The sequence below is a fragment of the Sceloporus undulatus genome, chromosome 11 (genome assembly GCF_019175285.1).
Source record: "Sceloporus undulatus isolate JIND9_A2432 ecotype Alabama chromosome 11, SceUnd_v1.1, whole genome shotgun sequence".
Classification (NCBI taxonomy): Eukaryota; Metazoa; Chordata; class Lepidosauria; order Squamata; family Phrynosomatidae; genus Sceloporus; species Sceloporus undulatus.
Genome location: NC_056532.1, coordinates 5,750,076 through 5,764,538, shown reverse-complemented (window position 1 = coordinate 5,764,538; position 14,463 = coordinate 5,750,076). Strand labels below are relative to the sequence as shown.

General features: G+C 59.4%; 2 protein-coding genes across 3 annotated transcripts in view; one reads left to right on the top strand and one right to left on the bottom strand.

The window, feature by feature from the left end:
- The window catches only part of SMYD4 (SET and MYND domain containing 4), a 34,071-nt gene extending 21,290 nt beyond the window's left edge, over positions 1 to 12,781 (top strand). The window contains exon 12 of the mRNA XM_042442591.1: positions 12,647 to 12,781. Coding sequence (XP_042298525.1) covers positions 12,647 to 12,650 — 4 coding nt within the window. The 3' untranslated portion in view covers positions 12,651 to 12,781. The remainder of the gene's footprint in view (positions 1 to 12,646) is intronic.
- On the bottom strand, positions 590 to 12,650 carry WDR81 (WD repeat domain 81). 2 transcript variants are annotated; one of them, XM_042442752.1, is made up of 11 exons: positions 12,334 to 12,650; positions 8,346 to 11,961; positions 8,070 to 8,177; positions 7,759 to 7,949; positions 6,502 to 6,692; positions 6,082 to 6,247; positions 5,485 to 5,602; positions 4,397 to 5,092; positions 3,788 to 3,933; positions 3,268 to 3,447; positions 590 to 1,888 (listed from the first exon to the last, which is right to left on the bottom strand). In XM_042442752.1, the coding sequence occupies exons 2-11, from the start codon at positions 11,941 to 11,943 to the stop codon at positions 1,568 to 1,570; spliced, it is 5,715 nt and encodes a 1,904-aa protein (XP_042298686.1). In that variant the 5' UTR covers positions 11,944 to 11,961; positions 12,334 to 12,650; the 3' UTR covers positions 590 to 1,567. The 2 variants fall into 2 exon arrangements, with proteins under 2 accessions (XP_042298686.1, XP_042298687.1); XM_042442753.1 differs by having other exon boundaries at positions 8,346 to 11,958.
- Positions 12,782 to 14,463: the final 1,682 nt, after the last annotated feature.

Sequence of the window (14,463 nt, the reverse complement as noted above, 5' to 3'; positions counted from 1 at the left end):
CCTGACCCAGCGGAGGGTGAAATGCTAAAAGAAAGGCAAAACTCTGCCACCGCTGCAGCTGGGACTGCTAGGAGAGAGGAGCAACTGGGCCAAGGGAATTAATGAGTAGCCAAGTAGATTTCGGTGAAAAGTTTGTTGGATGGAACAAAGTCTCCCACTGGCCACAGATTGATTCTCCTTTTAACTCGGTAATTCATTGTCTGGCAGGGGCCCTTTTCACCCCATTCTGGCTCCCCAAACTCTCCTTGGCACTGCCAACTCCTCACTTGCTCACCCACTCCCTGAAATCCCCTGTCCTTGACACAAGGCTTCATTTGCGGAAAAGGTCATCTGTGACTAACAGCCAAACAAGTTGAGGGGACCTAGAGCAAGAAAATGGGTCTTGCACCCCAAAACATCCAGCCCTGGTAGCAGGCACCCTTCAGTGGCAGGAGATACCTGCATTGCCTCCAGCGCAGAGCTTAATTCCCGTCTGCCATCTCCCCTGCCCCTGCTGTCTCTTCCCCCCATCGCTTCTGAAACCAGGCCAGAAACCCCAAAAGGCCTTCCTTTCACACATACACACCTGTCTCATTCCACACCTGCAGAGAAAAGACTTTTGCAAGCTCCAGTGTTTATTAGATCTTTATACAATCTATTGCAATGTAAGTAAGAAGGGATGGTTCCTCCTCTCCCCCCCCCCCAACCTAGGGATGCGGCGACACAAGTGCTTGCGTCACTGTATTGCTCCCCACAGCCTTGGAGAGCTGCCTCACACCACCACACCATGCTGCTGGTGGCCTTTCCTCCCTCCCTTCAGCCCCAAAGGGGGACAGTTAAGAACAACAGGACTGTGTTGGGCCTCACAGACATGGATATAGGTACATAAGTGTGTGTGTTTTGTAGTGGCAGAGGTTCTCCTCCTGGGCTTAGCATCTCTGGCAGAGACAGGAAATGTGGGAGAATGCCCTTCAGCATATGTTTGGGGGGGGGGACTTCACAGGCCCACCAAAGGGATCAAAGAACTTGCATCCTCTGGGCAAGGGAAGGAGGAAGTGCTCAAGAGGAAGAGTGCTCTGTGCCCACATACCCCTTCCAAGTGCAACACCACCCTAGGCAGGCAGGTGGGCACAACCTGGCTTTCTTTTCCACAGCAGTGGGAGACAAAACAGGATTGGGATGGAGCGAAGGGAAAGTGCTAAGCAACTCAACAGTTTTGTAACACCTCTCCCCAGCACCAAGCAAATGCCTCAGAAACCTCCAGGACAAATGCTCACACCCCCCCCCCCCCCACACACACACATTAAAGAATAGGAATGCCAGGAATTGAGAGAGAGAGGGACCTTGCCCCTCCAATGGACCTCTTTGGAAAACTACCTTGTTCCCAAAGAGAGTTCAGGCACATAAGGTGATGTCAGGGTCCTGGGTCCCGGCCTGTGGCTGCCCAGCAGCCCTCTTGGGGTTTGGAGTCATGGAGGCTTCATAGACCCTCCGCACCTTCCAGACTATGGCCTCTTTTCACCGAAAGAAAACTCCTGCTCAGTCACCCTCTCTGGTGAGGGAGAAGCATCCTGTCAGGAAGGGGAGGCTATGCCAGGAGCCGCACGGTGCCATTGTCCGACCCCAGGAGGAGGTGGCACTTGGTGGGCAGGACAGCCAGGCTGGTGAGGGTCCCCCGGAAGTTCTCTGAGCTCAGCTTGGTGACACTGGGGGGCAGCGGCTCCTGCAGGGCGTAGACACCAATCTTGTTGGCCACCGTGCCGGCCACCACCTCATTGCCGTAGAGGTCAAAGGCATGGATGGGCTCCGAGGCAGACTTGTAGCTCTGCAGAGGCTTCTGCTCCAGCTCCTTCCAGATGGTCAGTGAGTGGTCAGAGGAGGAACTGATGAGGAGGTTGCCCTCCATGGCCTGGAGAGAGAAGAGGAGGAAGGAGGAGAGACCTTCACCATGGGAAGCTCCCAAAAGCAGCGAGACTTGGAGCTGGAGAGGAGAGGCATCCCCCCACCACCAAACCACAGCTGTCCTTGTGTGTATCTGCCTATTTGTCACTTCAGTGGAGAGGGCAAGGCACTCTGAACATGCCTCAAAGCCCCACTTTCATTATTCACTTTGCCTCGGGTGAGACAGATCCCTGGAACACTACACCCATTCAGAGGGAAACCACAATGCTAGGTAAGGATTATGTACAAGGCAGGGTGGCTTCGAACACCAGTGCTTTTTCAGAGGACCCCAATGATGCCCGCTTACCACCACCCTTGGCTTTTCCCCCAGTAGAGGATTACAATGACAGGAATAAGCAGCCCTAACCCACCACCCGGGCCACCTGCTGCATGGAAGAACCCTCTTGGAAGGGGCCACCTCCCCCCCCCCCAGAACATGCCAAGCGGAGGGCATCTCTCTAAGCAACCTTAGGAGGACGAGGTATGCCTGCAGCCTTGGAGGAAGGCACAAGCCTAGGCCCTCTTGTTAGCAGGACAAGTGAAAGCAACTGCAAGTTAGTGCTGAGTGGAGGACCCAGAGAGGAGCCCCATACTGCTTCCAGGGGCAGGTAAATACAGACAAGGTTTACTCAGGGAGACAGGGCACGTGGCCAGACGGGCAGAGGCTTCAGTGCCTGGTGCATCCTGTCCACCCCCGCAGCCCCTAAGACCTTTGCCCTCCCTCCCTCCCACGCCCAGATACCCATGGGCTCCAAGGGCCAACTAAACCAAGGAAAGCTCCCCAGGGGCAAGGCAATGAGACCCCCACAGGACAAGCCCATTCACAGTGGGATCAGCATCTTGGATGACAGGAGGTCTTGCCCACATCCTACAGGAAATACAGAGGTTTGATCTTTTGCAATCCCAGAGTCCCAGCTTTTCCATTGCAGTTGGGGATGCCCAGAACAGGCAAACTCAAACTAACAACAGCTGCCTGTGGCAAAAGTATCCCAAAAACTATGGCCAATTTTAGAGCGTAAGGTCCTAGTGACAGGGACCCATGGCATGATATCCTAAGGACTGCATTCTAAAACGACTAGTCAGCCATCCAGGATGCACACTTGCATTGCAACACCTGTAAATACTTTTGAACTGACAGTCGCTGTTAGGAGCACAGTGATGGACAGGTCCTACTGAATTAAACAACACATCTCCTGCCAACCCTTATTGCTACTTTTGGAGGACCTGGCAGGCTGGTTTGTTCTGATGAGCTCAACCACTATCCAAAACCAAGTTCAGACCCAAATGTGCTTTGGGAGGTGACAGCAGCAGCATGAAGCCAACCCACAAGCCCAGCTCACCGCTCACCTTGACCTGCAAGATGTCTCCTTCATGGGCAGGCCAACCCCGGAGGACCAGGCCCGTCCTGGTGTCCAGCAGCACCATGAAGCCCGAAGAAAAGCCAGCCACCACGCTCCGCCCGCTTGGACTGACAGCCAGGCAGCGGATGAGGCCAGCGTTTGCCCCACTGGCCAGCCGGAATTCATGCTGGGGATACACAGAGGGCAGAGAAAGAAAAGACATCAGTCAACATCCAGGGGCCTCTCCGAGACTTAGAAGGCCTCACAGAAAACCCAAAATGTGATGAATTACCCCCCCCCCCCCCAATTCACTGGCTATAATGATGGGAGTTGCAGTCCTCAGAATCTCAGAAGGCCACCCTTCCCCCAGTCCTATTCACCAGCAATGGCCCTACAGGGGTCTTCCCAACCAGGCACTGAACTGGGTGCCTCCTGCCTCCCACTAAACTGGAGCATCCCCCCCAACTCTCCTACCTGGCCCCACCTGAAAGCCCCCCACACCGGCAGGGACAACCCCCGCCTTGTACCTGCAGCCCTGGCTTCCGGTGGTCAATGAAGCGCAAGACAGAGTCGGCACTGGCCAGGCTGATGCTCCCGTAGGGAGGAGGCATGGCGCTGACGGCTGTGATGGGTGCTTTGTAGTCTAGCGCCTCAAAAGTGCGGATGACTTTGCCTGCGAAGGAAGACCAGAGTGATACAGATGTCCAGCAGGCCTTGTGCCTCATCACACAGCTCTCCCCGTCCCTCCCTCCGCAAAGCCAAGGCTGCAGAGGAGACCCTTGCTGAGCCAGTTGGACTGGCCCCGGGTGCCACCTGGAGATCCCTGTCCTTCTTAGCACCTGTCATAGCCACCATGCCATGAAAGCCATGGAATTCAGGGCAGGAGGCAAAACCGAGCCACTCTGTGGATGAAGCAAGCCTTTCAGAAACCAGACTTCCCACTCCTGTTATCCCAACAGAACCTCTTTGTCAGAGGAACCTCTTCCCAGTTGCGTAAGACAGACTAGGCTGTCTGGAGGCACCCAAAGGCTCTGCACCTCAAACCCCTTTTCCCCCAGTTCCTACAATCAGGGAGGTACAGAGAGGGGCACCCCCCCACCTCACCAATTTGCCCTCACTCCTCAATGCAGCCTTACCAGTGAAGGGGTCCCAGACGTGGACAGTGCCATCGCAGCTGACCACATGCTGAGGGGCCTCCAGGGTCCCAACGTAGAAGACAGATTTCTTGTGCTGGGTGTAGGTCAGGCGAGGCTCTGTCTCATGGGTGCCATCTCCTCGGTTGTAGAGTGGCCAGAGGCGGATGCTCTTGTCTTTGCTGCCGGCCAGAAAAAAGTCCTCCCCACCCAGGGGGGCCAGGCACTTGATGGCACCCCCGGGTCCCACAAAGCTCTGCAGCTTGATCTGATGGAAGTGGAAGCGAGCCTCCTGCTGGCTCACCCCAATCTCGTACTGCCAGTAGGCCAGCCAGTTCCCGCAGAGGAGGTGGGCACTGCGCGGGAGATCCTTCTTCAAGGCGGCTCCCTCCCGGCTCCCTGAGCTGGGACAGAAGACCCCAGGGCTGCCTGAGGCCTCTCGACGGGCTTCTGCCGGGACCTGGATGCGGTTGCCCACCAGCACACTTCCAAAGGTGCCTGAGCGGGTGTCCTCGCAGGGGCTGGGAAAGAGGGCCATTCCATCGAAGGCCTCTTGCTCCAGGAAAGCCGGACCACTGGGAGGCCCAGGCACATCCTGCCCAGGGGAGGCCTGACTTTTGGGGTTCACGCTGTCTGAGTACAGGGCAGCCAGCTGCCCAACCGTGGCGTGATTGGGGACAATGGTGCGGATGACATCCCCTGCAACAGAGAGAAGGAGAGCTGCTAGAGGCAGAGAGAGAACAAGGGGAGAAATGGGGAGCCAAGAAGCCCTGCACAGAGTCCCCACTCAAGGGAATCCAGAAGGCTGCAGAGCATGTGTGTGTGGAAGTCCAGCTCAGATTGGGGATGCAGGAGGCTGGAAGAGGTGTCTCCATCTCCCCCCACTCTATTTGAAAGCTCGGGGTCAAGTCACTCAAACTAACAGGACAGCTGGAAAGATTCATGACAGGAGAAAAAAGGAAAGGAAGGAGAATGGGATTTCCTTTCAACACCATTGAGTTGGAAGGAGGAGAACATCAGCAGTGAGGTGAAGGAGATGCAGGACTGCACTGAAGCTGGGAACAGGCTCCAAGCCAGTCAAGTGATCCTACCTAGCAAGCAGGAGAAGGGGACGAAGGTCGTGTAGGCCATCTCTGGGCTGAAGACTGTCTGCAGTTCCAGGAGAGCGGACAGATCCGAGTGAGGCAGCCTCGGCTGGAGCATCATGTCCTGGGGAGGCAGGAATGAATGAATGAAGTGGGTCATGTACCATCCTCTGCTCCACTCCACCCCACCACATCAAGGGAGCTTTAGCCTTGCTGGCTGCAACCCCCAAGAAAGGATTCCCTCATGGCAGAAGAGCTACATGGAGCAGCCATAAGAAACAGCTCTGGCCACCACAGAGCCAGCGAACCCTCTGGAAAGTCTCCTCTTGCCCCTGAGATGGGTGCACAAAGGAACAAGACCATATTGGATTTTGCAGCCTCTGCTCTCCGTAACCCACCCATGACAGGAAGCAAGGAAACCATTTTGTGGCTCCTGGGTTAGCTCACTGCCTGGCACACAGAAACCAGAGAACGACCATCAGTCTACCTGCTTGCCATGGATTCAAAAGGCTGTTGGGTTCACTGCCCCTGCCGCCTCCCACTTTGATAAGGCAGAGCTATCAACCCTCCCTGCTCTCATTGCACACTCTCTGGTTGACTCACCTGCTCTGCCGCCAGGGATGACAATGAAAATGTTTCAAAGAACACACGCAAAGTGCCGCTTAGGTGCTGTTGCACCATCTCCGACCCGATCCGTAGGCAAACCAGTGCCACCAAGCTGATGGTCTTGAGGCATAAGACAGTGCGAGCCTGGACTCCACTGGGAAAACTGGGCAGGAAGAGGGAGCAGGAAGTGGGTGTTACCATCACGCACCGGTCCAGTCTCTGTTGTGTGTGCTCTGGAGTCCTAGCCAAGCGGCCTACTTCAAACAAAGACCCACACACAGCCCCATCTTTGCACAAGGCCAGAGCCAGAGAAGGGCCGAGGGAGGAGACAGGAAGAAGCCAAAGAGCTGGTCTCTCCCACTGGACCCATCTAGGAGGCCCAAGGCCTGGACAAAAGAGCCCCGTACCCCAATTCACCTGATGGTGGATGAAGTGAGAAAGCCAAGGACGGGCAGCAGGATCTCCTGGCTGATCTTGGGCAGGATGTCCATCAGGGTGGTGTCCGACAGGTAGACCACCACCTCCTGGGTCAGGGTCATGGCAGCCAGGAGCCCAGCTTCCTTGCGGCTGTTCAGCCGGCCAGCAGCCACCCCGCTGCCAGGAGCCACCTGGAGAGAGGAGAGGTTCAGTGGGCACAGTCCTGCTTGGCATGCGGGCAGTCCAGGGTGGGCTGGAACCATGGCCTGCCTAGTGTTGATAGTGGTGACCTAGGAAGAACCACAGCTGGACTATGCTTGACACAGGTACACGTGTCCCTTGTCCTCAGGCAGACCACCCATGACAGAAGGCAAAAATGAGCAACTGGGCCTCTTCCCTCTGAGGCAGCAGATGGCCTTAAAAAAGGGAAGAGCCTTATACACTGAAAGTAGCTGAGAGGGATGGAGGCAGCTAGCCACTTCCCAAAGCCTCTGAGGCTGTTGCCAGTCCCACCCCCACAACAACAATCCAAAGTCAGGATCTCCTGACAGAAGTGGCCACAGATGAAAATGAAACTCCCTCCTAGCACCAGCATCAGGTACCCAAATGTTGACATGCTCCCACTTCCCAATTAGGGTCGACCCGCACCCCTTCCCCTTCCCCTGGGCCAGCAGAAGCAGGTCTGCTTGACCACTGGGGGCTCAGTCCTAGATACCCAACAGACCTTCCTTGCTTCACTTAATCAACAAGCAAGAGGGCTCCCTTTCTCTGAGAAGGCATTACGGAGCCTTGGGGAGCAAGAGCTTTGAAATTCTGCCTTTCAGAAGAACAGGAAGGCACCACATGATCATCTGATTGGAATTACGTGCCCACGGGAACCAGGTCCCGTGATGTTCTTGGCCCGGGTACATTTGCCTTTCTGTGCCTCTCTCTGCCCTACTTCAAGCTTCTTGGTACCCATCACATAGCTGAGTTCCCTGCAGCAGCCATGAGGACTAGAAACTTGAGATAGAAAGCCCTGTGTGGTTTAGTGTTGGGTGGGTTTTTCTGTTTGCTTGCTTGCTTGCTTGCATGAAATGAAAGTTAGTACTCCCCAGCTGCAAAGCAATGCCCACTGCAGCAGCACAGAGGCCACCCTGCTGGCAAACAGGATTGCCAAAGAGACAAAGTGAGGGACCAGGGAAGGGAAGCAGAGCGGTGGCAAGGTACTCCAACCATATAGGAGGCTCCCTACTCCCCCCGACTCTAGGCACTGACCAGGTAGCTGGCATAGGGCAGGTACAGGTAGGTGAGGACAGGCTCCCCGTAGAGATGGGCAATGTGGACCAGGCAGGCCAGCACTGGCTCCGACACGATGTCTCCCTGCACCAGCCGCTTCTGGTAGATGCTCCCGGTGCTCAGGGGGCTGCTCTCTTCCGCCCCAGCCACAAACTGCTGCCTGGCGAGACCTGCAGCAAAGTCCCCATTGGGAGGAAGACGGCAGCAGAGGAATAAGTATGGTTGGGCACAGCCGCCCCGCCCCCCCAGGTGGCCAAGGAGAGCCATCCGTCCCTGTCAGCAGGCATTACCTATGTAGCAAGAGGTGAAGAGGCGGAGGAGGTTCCTGGCAATATAGCGGGAGGTGGCGGTGGGGCCCAGCTTGGCTGAGAGCCACCTCACCATCTTGCAGGCTGTGTCTGGGGAAGATAAGACAGAGGGCAGCAATCAGGCAAAGCCTGGCAAAAGGCATGGGGGGAGCACTGTGTCCCACTCTCTCCCCTTGTTTCTCTACCAGGGGGTCAGAAATGCCCCCTCCAGCACAGAGAATGGCCACAGTACAGGGGAGTCTGGGAAGAGGGGCTCACCCAGCAAGATGGTCTGCTCCCTGTCTCCTGGCAAGCCCTGTCTGTTCCTCTCGCCTCCATCATCTTGGGCCAGGCTGGCTTCTAGAGAGAGGGTAGTGGCCGCTGCAGAGAGGCCCAGGTCTTCAGCTGTCAAGGTGACTTCTTCTTCTTCCTTCTCTTCCACCATTCTGATGAGACTGCCACTGCTGCCACCCTGGTCCTCCTCCTCCTCTTCTTCCTCCTCCTCTGGCTGCTCTTCCTCCCCTCCTTCCTCTTCACTGTGTTTGAGCTCCTGGCTGCTGCCCAGGGACTGGAGGCTGCCCAGCTCCTTCTGCTCCTCGCCCAGCGACGCCTCAGCCTCGCTGGTGCTGCTCTTGTCACTCAGCCGGCCCAGGCTGCCGGACTCCCCTTCCTCCTCCTCGGCCTCCGTTGCAGCTGCTGGGCTCTCTGACACATAGAGGCTGTTCTGGAAGTCATCGCCCTCCTCTGGCGGGTAGCCCTGGTCATGGAGGCTGACGCCCGACAGGTACCCCAGCAGCTCCAGGCACTCGGCCTCCCCCTCAGTCTCTTCTCTGAAGGAGGCTCGGGACCCGGGGCTGCTCTCCCCGCCACCGCTGCCCTCCTCATCCTCCTCACCTGCCCCCATTAGCAGCAGCGCCTTGCTCCCCTCAGCGGCTGTGCCCTCCAGCCCCACCAGCACCTGGAGGATGTGGGGCAGGAGGTTGGAGAGGAAGAGCTGCAGCCCTAGGCGGGCCATCAGCTGGGCCACGAAGCAGTCCGTGTAGAGGTAGAAGCGGCCGGGAAGGCCCCGGGGGTTCTCATAGACAGCCACCAGTAGCTTCAGCAGGTACTTGTTGGCATTGCGAGGACCCAGGGCCCTGGCCACCGGCTCAAATAGGTACCAGGCAGCGTGGACGGCTGTCCGCTCCCCTGACATCAGGGCCAGGATGAAGGGTAGCAGGATCTCCAAGCCCTCAGGGGTGATGGCTCCCAGCACTCCCTCTAGCTGCTGCCACAGACGGAAGACCAGCTCTCGCCCTCCACCCTCGCCTTCTACTTGCTGAGACAAGGCTGTGAGGATGAACCGGTGCAGAGCTGGGAAATAGGCCGGGAAGGGCAGGACCCCGCTGAACGGGCTCAGCAACTGTGAGGGGCTTGGAGGAGGCAGCCCCTGCCAGACTGGCTCATATGTAAAGAGCGGCGGCACTCGTCCTTTCACAACCTCCCCGTGGAGCGGGCCATTGGACACTCGCAGCTGGAGTAACACTTCCAGGAGGTGCTGCAAAGGTGGTGGGATCTCCTTGGGGTGGAAGCGGCACAATGTCCGGGCGGCCCAGTAGCGCTCCTGCAGCATGGCCTCAGGGTTCAGGGCGCGCAGCTTGGGCGCAAAGATGATCTCAGTGACCAGTATCCCCAGAGCCTGCATGTCCCGCTGGAAGAGGTTCGAAAGGGCGATGGGCATCTGGGTCCGGGGCTGGTCTGGCTGGATTCCTGCCCCATGCGGCCCTCGCAGCAGGAAGGTCTGCAGCCTCTCCAGCTCCTCCAGGGCCTGTAATGGTTGGAAGCCCTCAGGCAGCATGATCTTGGCATCCCCTGCCTCTGGCGGGGCAACAGAGAGGGGGGCCTTGGTGGTCCTCTTGCTGAGGGGCCTGCTATCCGTGGGACTGGGCAGGTCCACCATTCCACGGCCAGCAGCAGGGAGGGACTCCAGGGCTTCGGCCCCCTGCTCCACCTCCTCTTCCATAGTTGCCCCGAGTCTGCCGGTGGCCCAGGCCCCTTCACAAGCTGTCTCTACAACCGGTCCCCCAACCCCATTGGACATGGCCCCCTTGGGCCCCTCAAGGACTCTGGTCTCCCGGATAGTGGGGATGAGGGGTCGAGTGATAAGGGGGGCTTCAATCATGAGGAGGGACACTCCTGCCAGGCGCTGGGGGTGGGGCTGGTCAAAGAGCTGGACCACCCCAAAGCTGGTGAGGTGGGTGTGGTTGTCTACCAGGTGGAGGCACACATTCTTCTCTTTGACGGCCTCCTTGCCCAGCAGCTTGTAGCCAAAAGTAAGGTCGATCCAGTGGTGGAGGTCCTGGGAGACCTCCTGGCTCTCCAGCATTGCCCGGTGGGCCGCTACAAACTCCTCGCAGGAGCTGTACCAGGGGGGCACCTCCAGGTCTGGCATATCCGGGTGGATGGACCTGAAGATGGCGGGGTCTGTGTAGAACTCTGGGATGCACTCATCCGGGGTCCAGCCCTGCATGCGCTCCATGCTAGCCGGATACTCGTTGGGCTCCCACTGGGAGCGGACGTGGGAGCAGAGCACCGACCGGGGCGTCCGCCGGGCCGTGTAGACATAATAGGTGATGTCAGAGAGGACATCCGAGATGTGGTGGGGCACATGGGGGGGCTCTCCGGCCGGGCCACTCCCAGCCACAAAGGCCTGCTTGGTCATCTCATAGGTGAAGTCCAGCTGCTTGTCCCCCTTGTTGAGCCGGAACTTGGACTTGCGCAGGTCGCGGAACTTCCCATCCTGGGTAGTGAAGTCCGTCACCCAGGGGAGGACTGGGTGGTAGTTCGGGTCCCCTGTCCGCCGCCCAGCCAAGTGGTTCAGGTGCATCAGGTAGTCGAAGTTGCTGAGGCGGCCGCTCACCCAGTCCAGCACCAGTTCCCCCAGGCCCTCCCGGGGCTCCTGGCTGGACAGGGGGCCCTCTGTCTCTCTGCTTGGGCCCAAGGGTCCAGCAGGGCCAGTGGTCATAGCTGTTGCCTCCTCAACTCCCTCCTCCTGGGGGGGCTCCTCATAGTCCTGGAGGCGAATCCTGAGCCGGGCACACAGCTTCTCGTCCACGGCTACTTCACGCAGGGAGAGGGCACCGCACGCTATCCCTGCCCGGTGGCACGCCTGCATGGCCTGGAGAACTTGGAAGAGGATGAAGAGAAGCTTGGCGTGGCTGTTGGTCAGCTTCGCTGGGCTGAAGGTGACGATGTCGTGGAGGCAGTACTGGACGTAGGGGAAGACCACGTAGAGCATCTCTGGGGACTCCAGCAGGGCTTCCGCTGGCAGGACACTGGGGCAGAGTGGTGGTGGTGGGACCTCTTTTGTGAGAGGGGCACAGGGGGACCCCCTTCCCACAGGGACAACAGGGCAGCCATAGAGCCTCTGGAGGGCCCCCCGGAGGACGTCCAGGGCGATGGCAGAGGGCGGTGCATGAGCGTGGCTGTACGGCCGGGCGTACGAGCGGTGCGCCCGCTTCCAGAGGTTGCGGTAGTTCTGGGAAGCCACCTTGCGCATGAAGCTGTGCAGTGTCTCCTGGCCCTCCTTGGCCTCGCTTTGCCCGCCAGGGCCCAGGGCCAGCCGGTAACACAGCCGCTCCTTCCTGAGGCCATGGACCTCCACCCGGGTCCATCCCGCGGGCATCTTCTGCACCGAGTGCTGGAGGCAAGCGCGCACCTCCACCTCACTCAGGCCTTCGGGCCGCGGGCAGAGGCCGGGCAGCACAGAGCGCTCCTTCAGGGTGGCCAGCCACTTGGAGGGCACCAGGGCCACGGCATGGGAGCAGCCCTTGGCAGTCGCCAACTGGCCGTGGTCGATGCCCAGGTCCTTCTCCACCTGGCGCAGGAGGGCGTCCATCTTGGCGGCTGTGCCCTGCTGGGGGAAAGACAAAGCAGATGCCAGCCAGGCTCTGGAGCAGGGGAGGCAGTGCCTAGGACCCTTTGGTGGGCGATGAAGCCCAGGGCCAGCCCCAGGGGGGTCTGTGAGGGGGGAACAGAGGAGACAGGGCTGTTTGGGGCAGAGAGGGGCCCTTCCCAGAAAGTGCCCTTGGGGAAAGGGGGAACAGCCGGGGAGAGGCAGGCCTGGCCCTCTTCCCTGGCATTGCTTGCTTTGCCTCCCCAGCCCCACAAGGGATGGGGCAGCCATGGCTGCAGAAAGCAGGGCTGCGATGTGAGGAGGGAGGGGAGCCCTGGGGGCCCTCTGCACACGCTCAGGGGCGCCCTCTCCCCCCAGGGCTGGGGTCTTCACCTGGGACAAGGAGACCCCTTCCTCCTTTTCGGCTCTTCAGCCCTTCCTTCCTCTTCTTCCTCCGGCGCAGACCCCGGCAGCCATGTTGGGTCAGCTGACCGCGCGGGAGTCACGTGGCCACGCTTCCTTTCCTCCCCCTCCTCCCGGAAGAAGGGCCAGAGCGCTCTGCACGCGCTCAGGAGCCGCTCCTTCTTCTCCTCCGCAGCAGAGGTGCCCTCCTCCCGTTGACGGGGCATTGCAGGTCCCATCAGCCCCAGCCAGTCAGGGGAAAGCCCTTCCCGAGCACAATGGTCTGCTTTTTCCTTCTCTGCAGGTAGGACCCGGCGGCGAAGGATGATGGGAGCTGCAGTTCGGTGAGAGGAGGAACCAGAGGCTTCAGGACCGAAGGCGCTGGGCTTGCTGCCAGACTCTTAGTTTCTTGATTCTCTGATTAAAGGAGCGGAGCGGGGCAGAGCCTCTGAGTGTGTCTTCCTTGCAGCGCGGCCACAGTCCTCCTCTCTTTGCCCGGGAGCCTCCTTTTCCATGGCTTTGAAGCCTCGCAGCAGGCAGCCCTGGTTCCTCGGTCGCTTGTGGGGCTGCGGCGCCCCCGCGTGGCCAGGGCCAGGGTTGCAGCCCCTGGGCTTTCTGGGCAAGGCCCCTGGGAAGGAAGGGGGGATTCGAACCCGGGCCTCTGGAGCCTAGGCCAACTGCCCCACCGCCCTGGCCCCACATGGGCCTTGCAGTCCCCTTGCAGCATTTGGAGGCTCCCTCTGAAGGGGATCAAGTCTGCGGAAGCTTATGCTGCAACTTCTTTTGCAGGGCTAAGGACAGCATCATCTCAAATCCCCAAAACACAGATAGGGCCAACCAAAATCATCATCATCATCATCCTTACTTTCTCCGCTGTCACTTTCAACTCCTTTCCCTGACAGAGGATCCGGTGGAGCTTTGCAAACTTGCAACACGGACTTTGATTGGCCTAGGAAGGGTTCCGCTGTTTTGTGGATGAGGGGTGCTGCTGTCCTTTTGCGCAGTGAGTCCCTAAGGGGCTGCAAGCTCTCCGTCCGGCTCCCTTCCCTGTTTATTAGGTTGTTATTTCAAGCTCTGGGTCCTGCCTTTCTCCCCAATGGGATTCCTCCCTCTCAGGGGGGTGCCACATATTTGGGGGAGGTTCCTGTGGAACCCCAAAACCTAGAAGCCTTGGCTGGACTGAGAGCCCGCCCCTAGAAAGGGGGCGGGGCACCTGTCCCCTTTCGTTTGAGGCGAAGGGAATTCCCATTACTCTCTAGCATGCCGACCCTGCGAGGTGGGCCAGGGTCAGGCAGAGGGAGGCAGCCTCTCCTCCTCCTCCCTTTCCCATCATGTTTGAAACTTTGTGTTGTAGAAAGTCTTCCCAGAAAAGGAAGCCATTCTCCGGCAGGGGGCAGCACCGGAGAGGCCTTTGGGGCGGCGGCTGCAGGGGATGGGGCTCCCCCTTTGCCCCCCAGAGCTTCCCAAAGGGTCGGGTGCTGCTGCCAGTGCTCTGAGTCTGTGGGATGCGTCTGAGACAGTGTGCCCCCCCCAAAAAGGAGCCAAGGAAAGCCCCCTCCCCATTTCCGTCGGGCGTTAGGCTTCAGGGTGGGCAGGCCCCACGGAGCCCCATCCGTGCCAGCCCTGGCCCTGCCTAGTCCGGCGTGGGCGGGTGGTGGAGGGCCGCTTGCCCGTTGCCTTTCCAGGGAGGCCCATGTGCGTTACGTAAGGAGCCGGGCCTAAAGATAGAAGGCGGTTATTTCTGGCCCTGGGGCAGGAGGGCACAGACAGGGGCCTCCCGGGCGGAGGAGGTCAGAGCCTGGGCCTCAGGGAGGGAAGGAGGGCTGCATGGTCCAGAGGGGGCTCCACTGGCACAGGGCCCTCTGCCCTCTCAGGCTCCAGGCCAAGGCAGAGGGGGCTCTGGGTGCGAGAGAGGCTCCACTCCAGGCTGCTCCTGACCCCCCCCCCCAAATCCCAGAGGAAGCACTTGGCCAGGCAAAGGGGGGGGGCTCTTGGAGGAAGGGGGGGGGGGGCCCTGGTTTTTGGGGGGGGGGGTTGCTGCCCCAGTCCTCAGGCAAAGCGGGGCAGAGGGAGGGAGGGAGGCCTTCCTGGATCTTGGCAGAAGAGAGGGAGGGGCCGGCA

Coding starts and splice junctions, on each gene's coding strand:
- WDR81 (XM_042442752.1), bottom strand. CDS start 11,943: ATGGACGCCCTCCTGCGCCAGGTGGAGAAGGACCTGGGCATCGACCAC. Junction 5,093..5,484: donor CCCCTTCTCCTGCTTGCTAG/GTAGGATCACTT, acceptor TCTCTGTTGCAG/GGGATGTCATCCGCACCATT. Junction 1,889..3,267: donor GAGACATCTTGCAGGTCAAG/GTGAGCGGTGAG, acceptor TTCTCTCTCCAG/GCCATGGAGGGCAACCTCCT.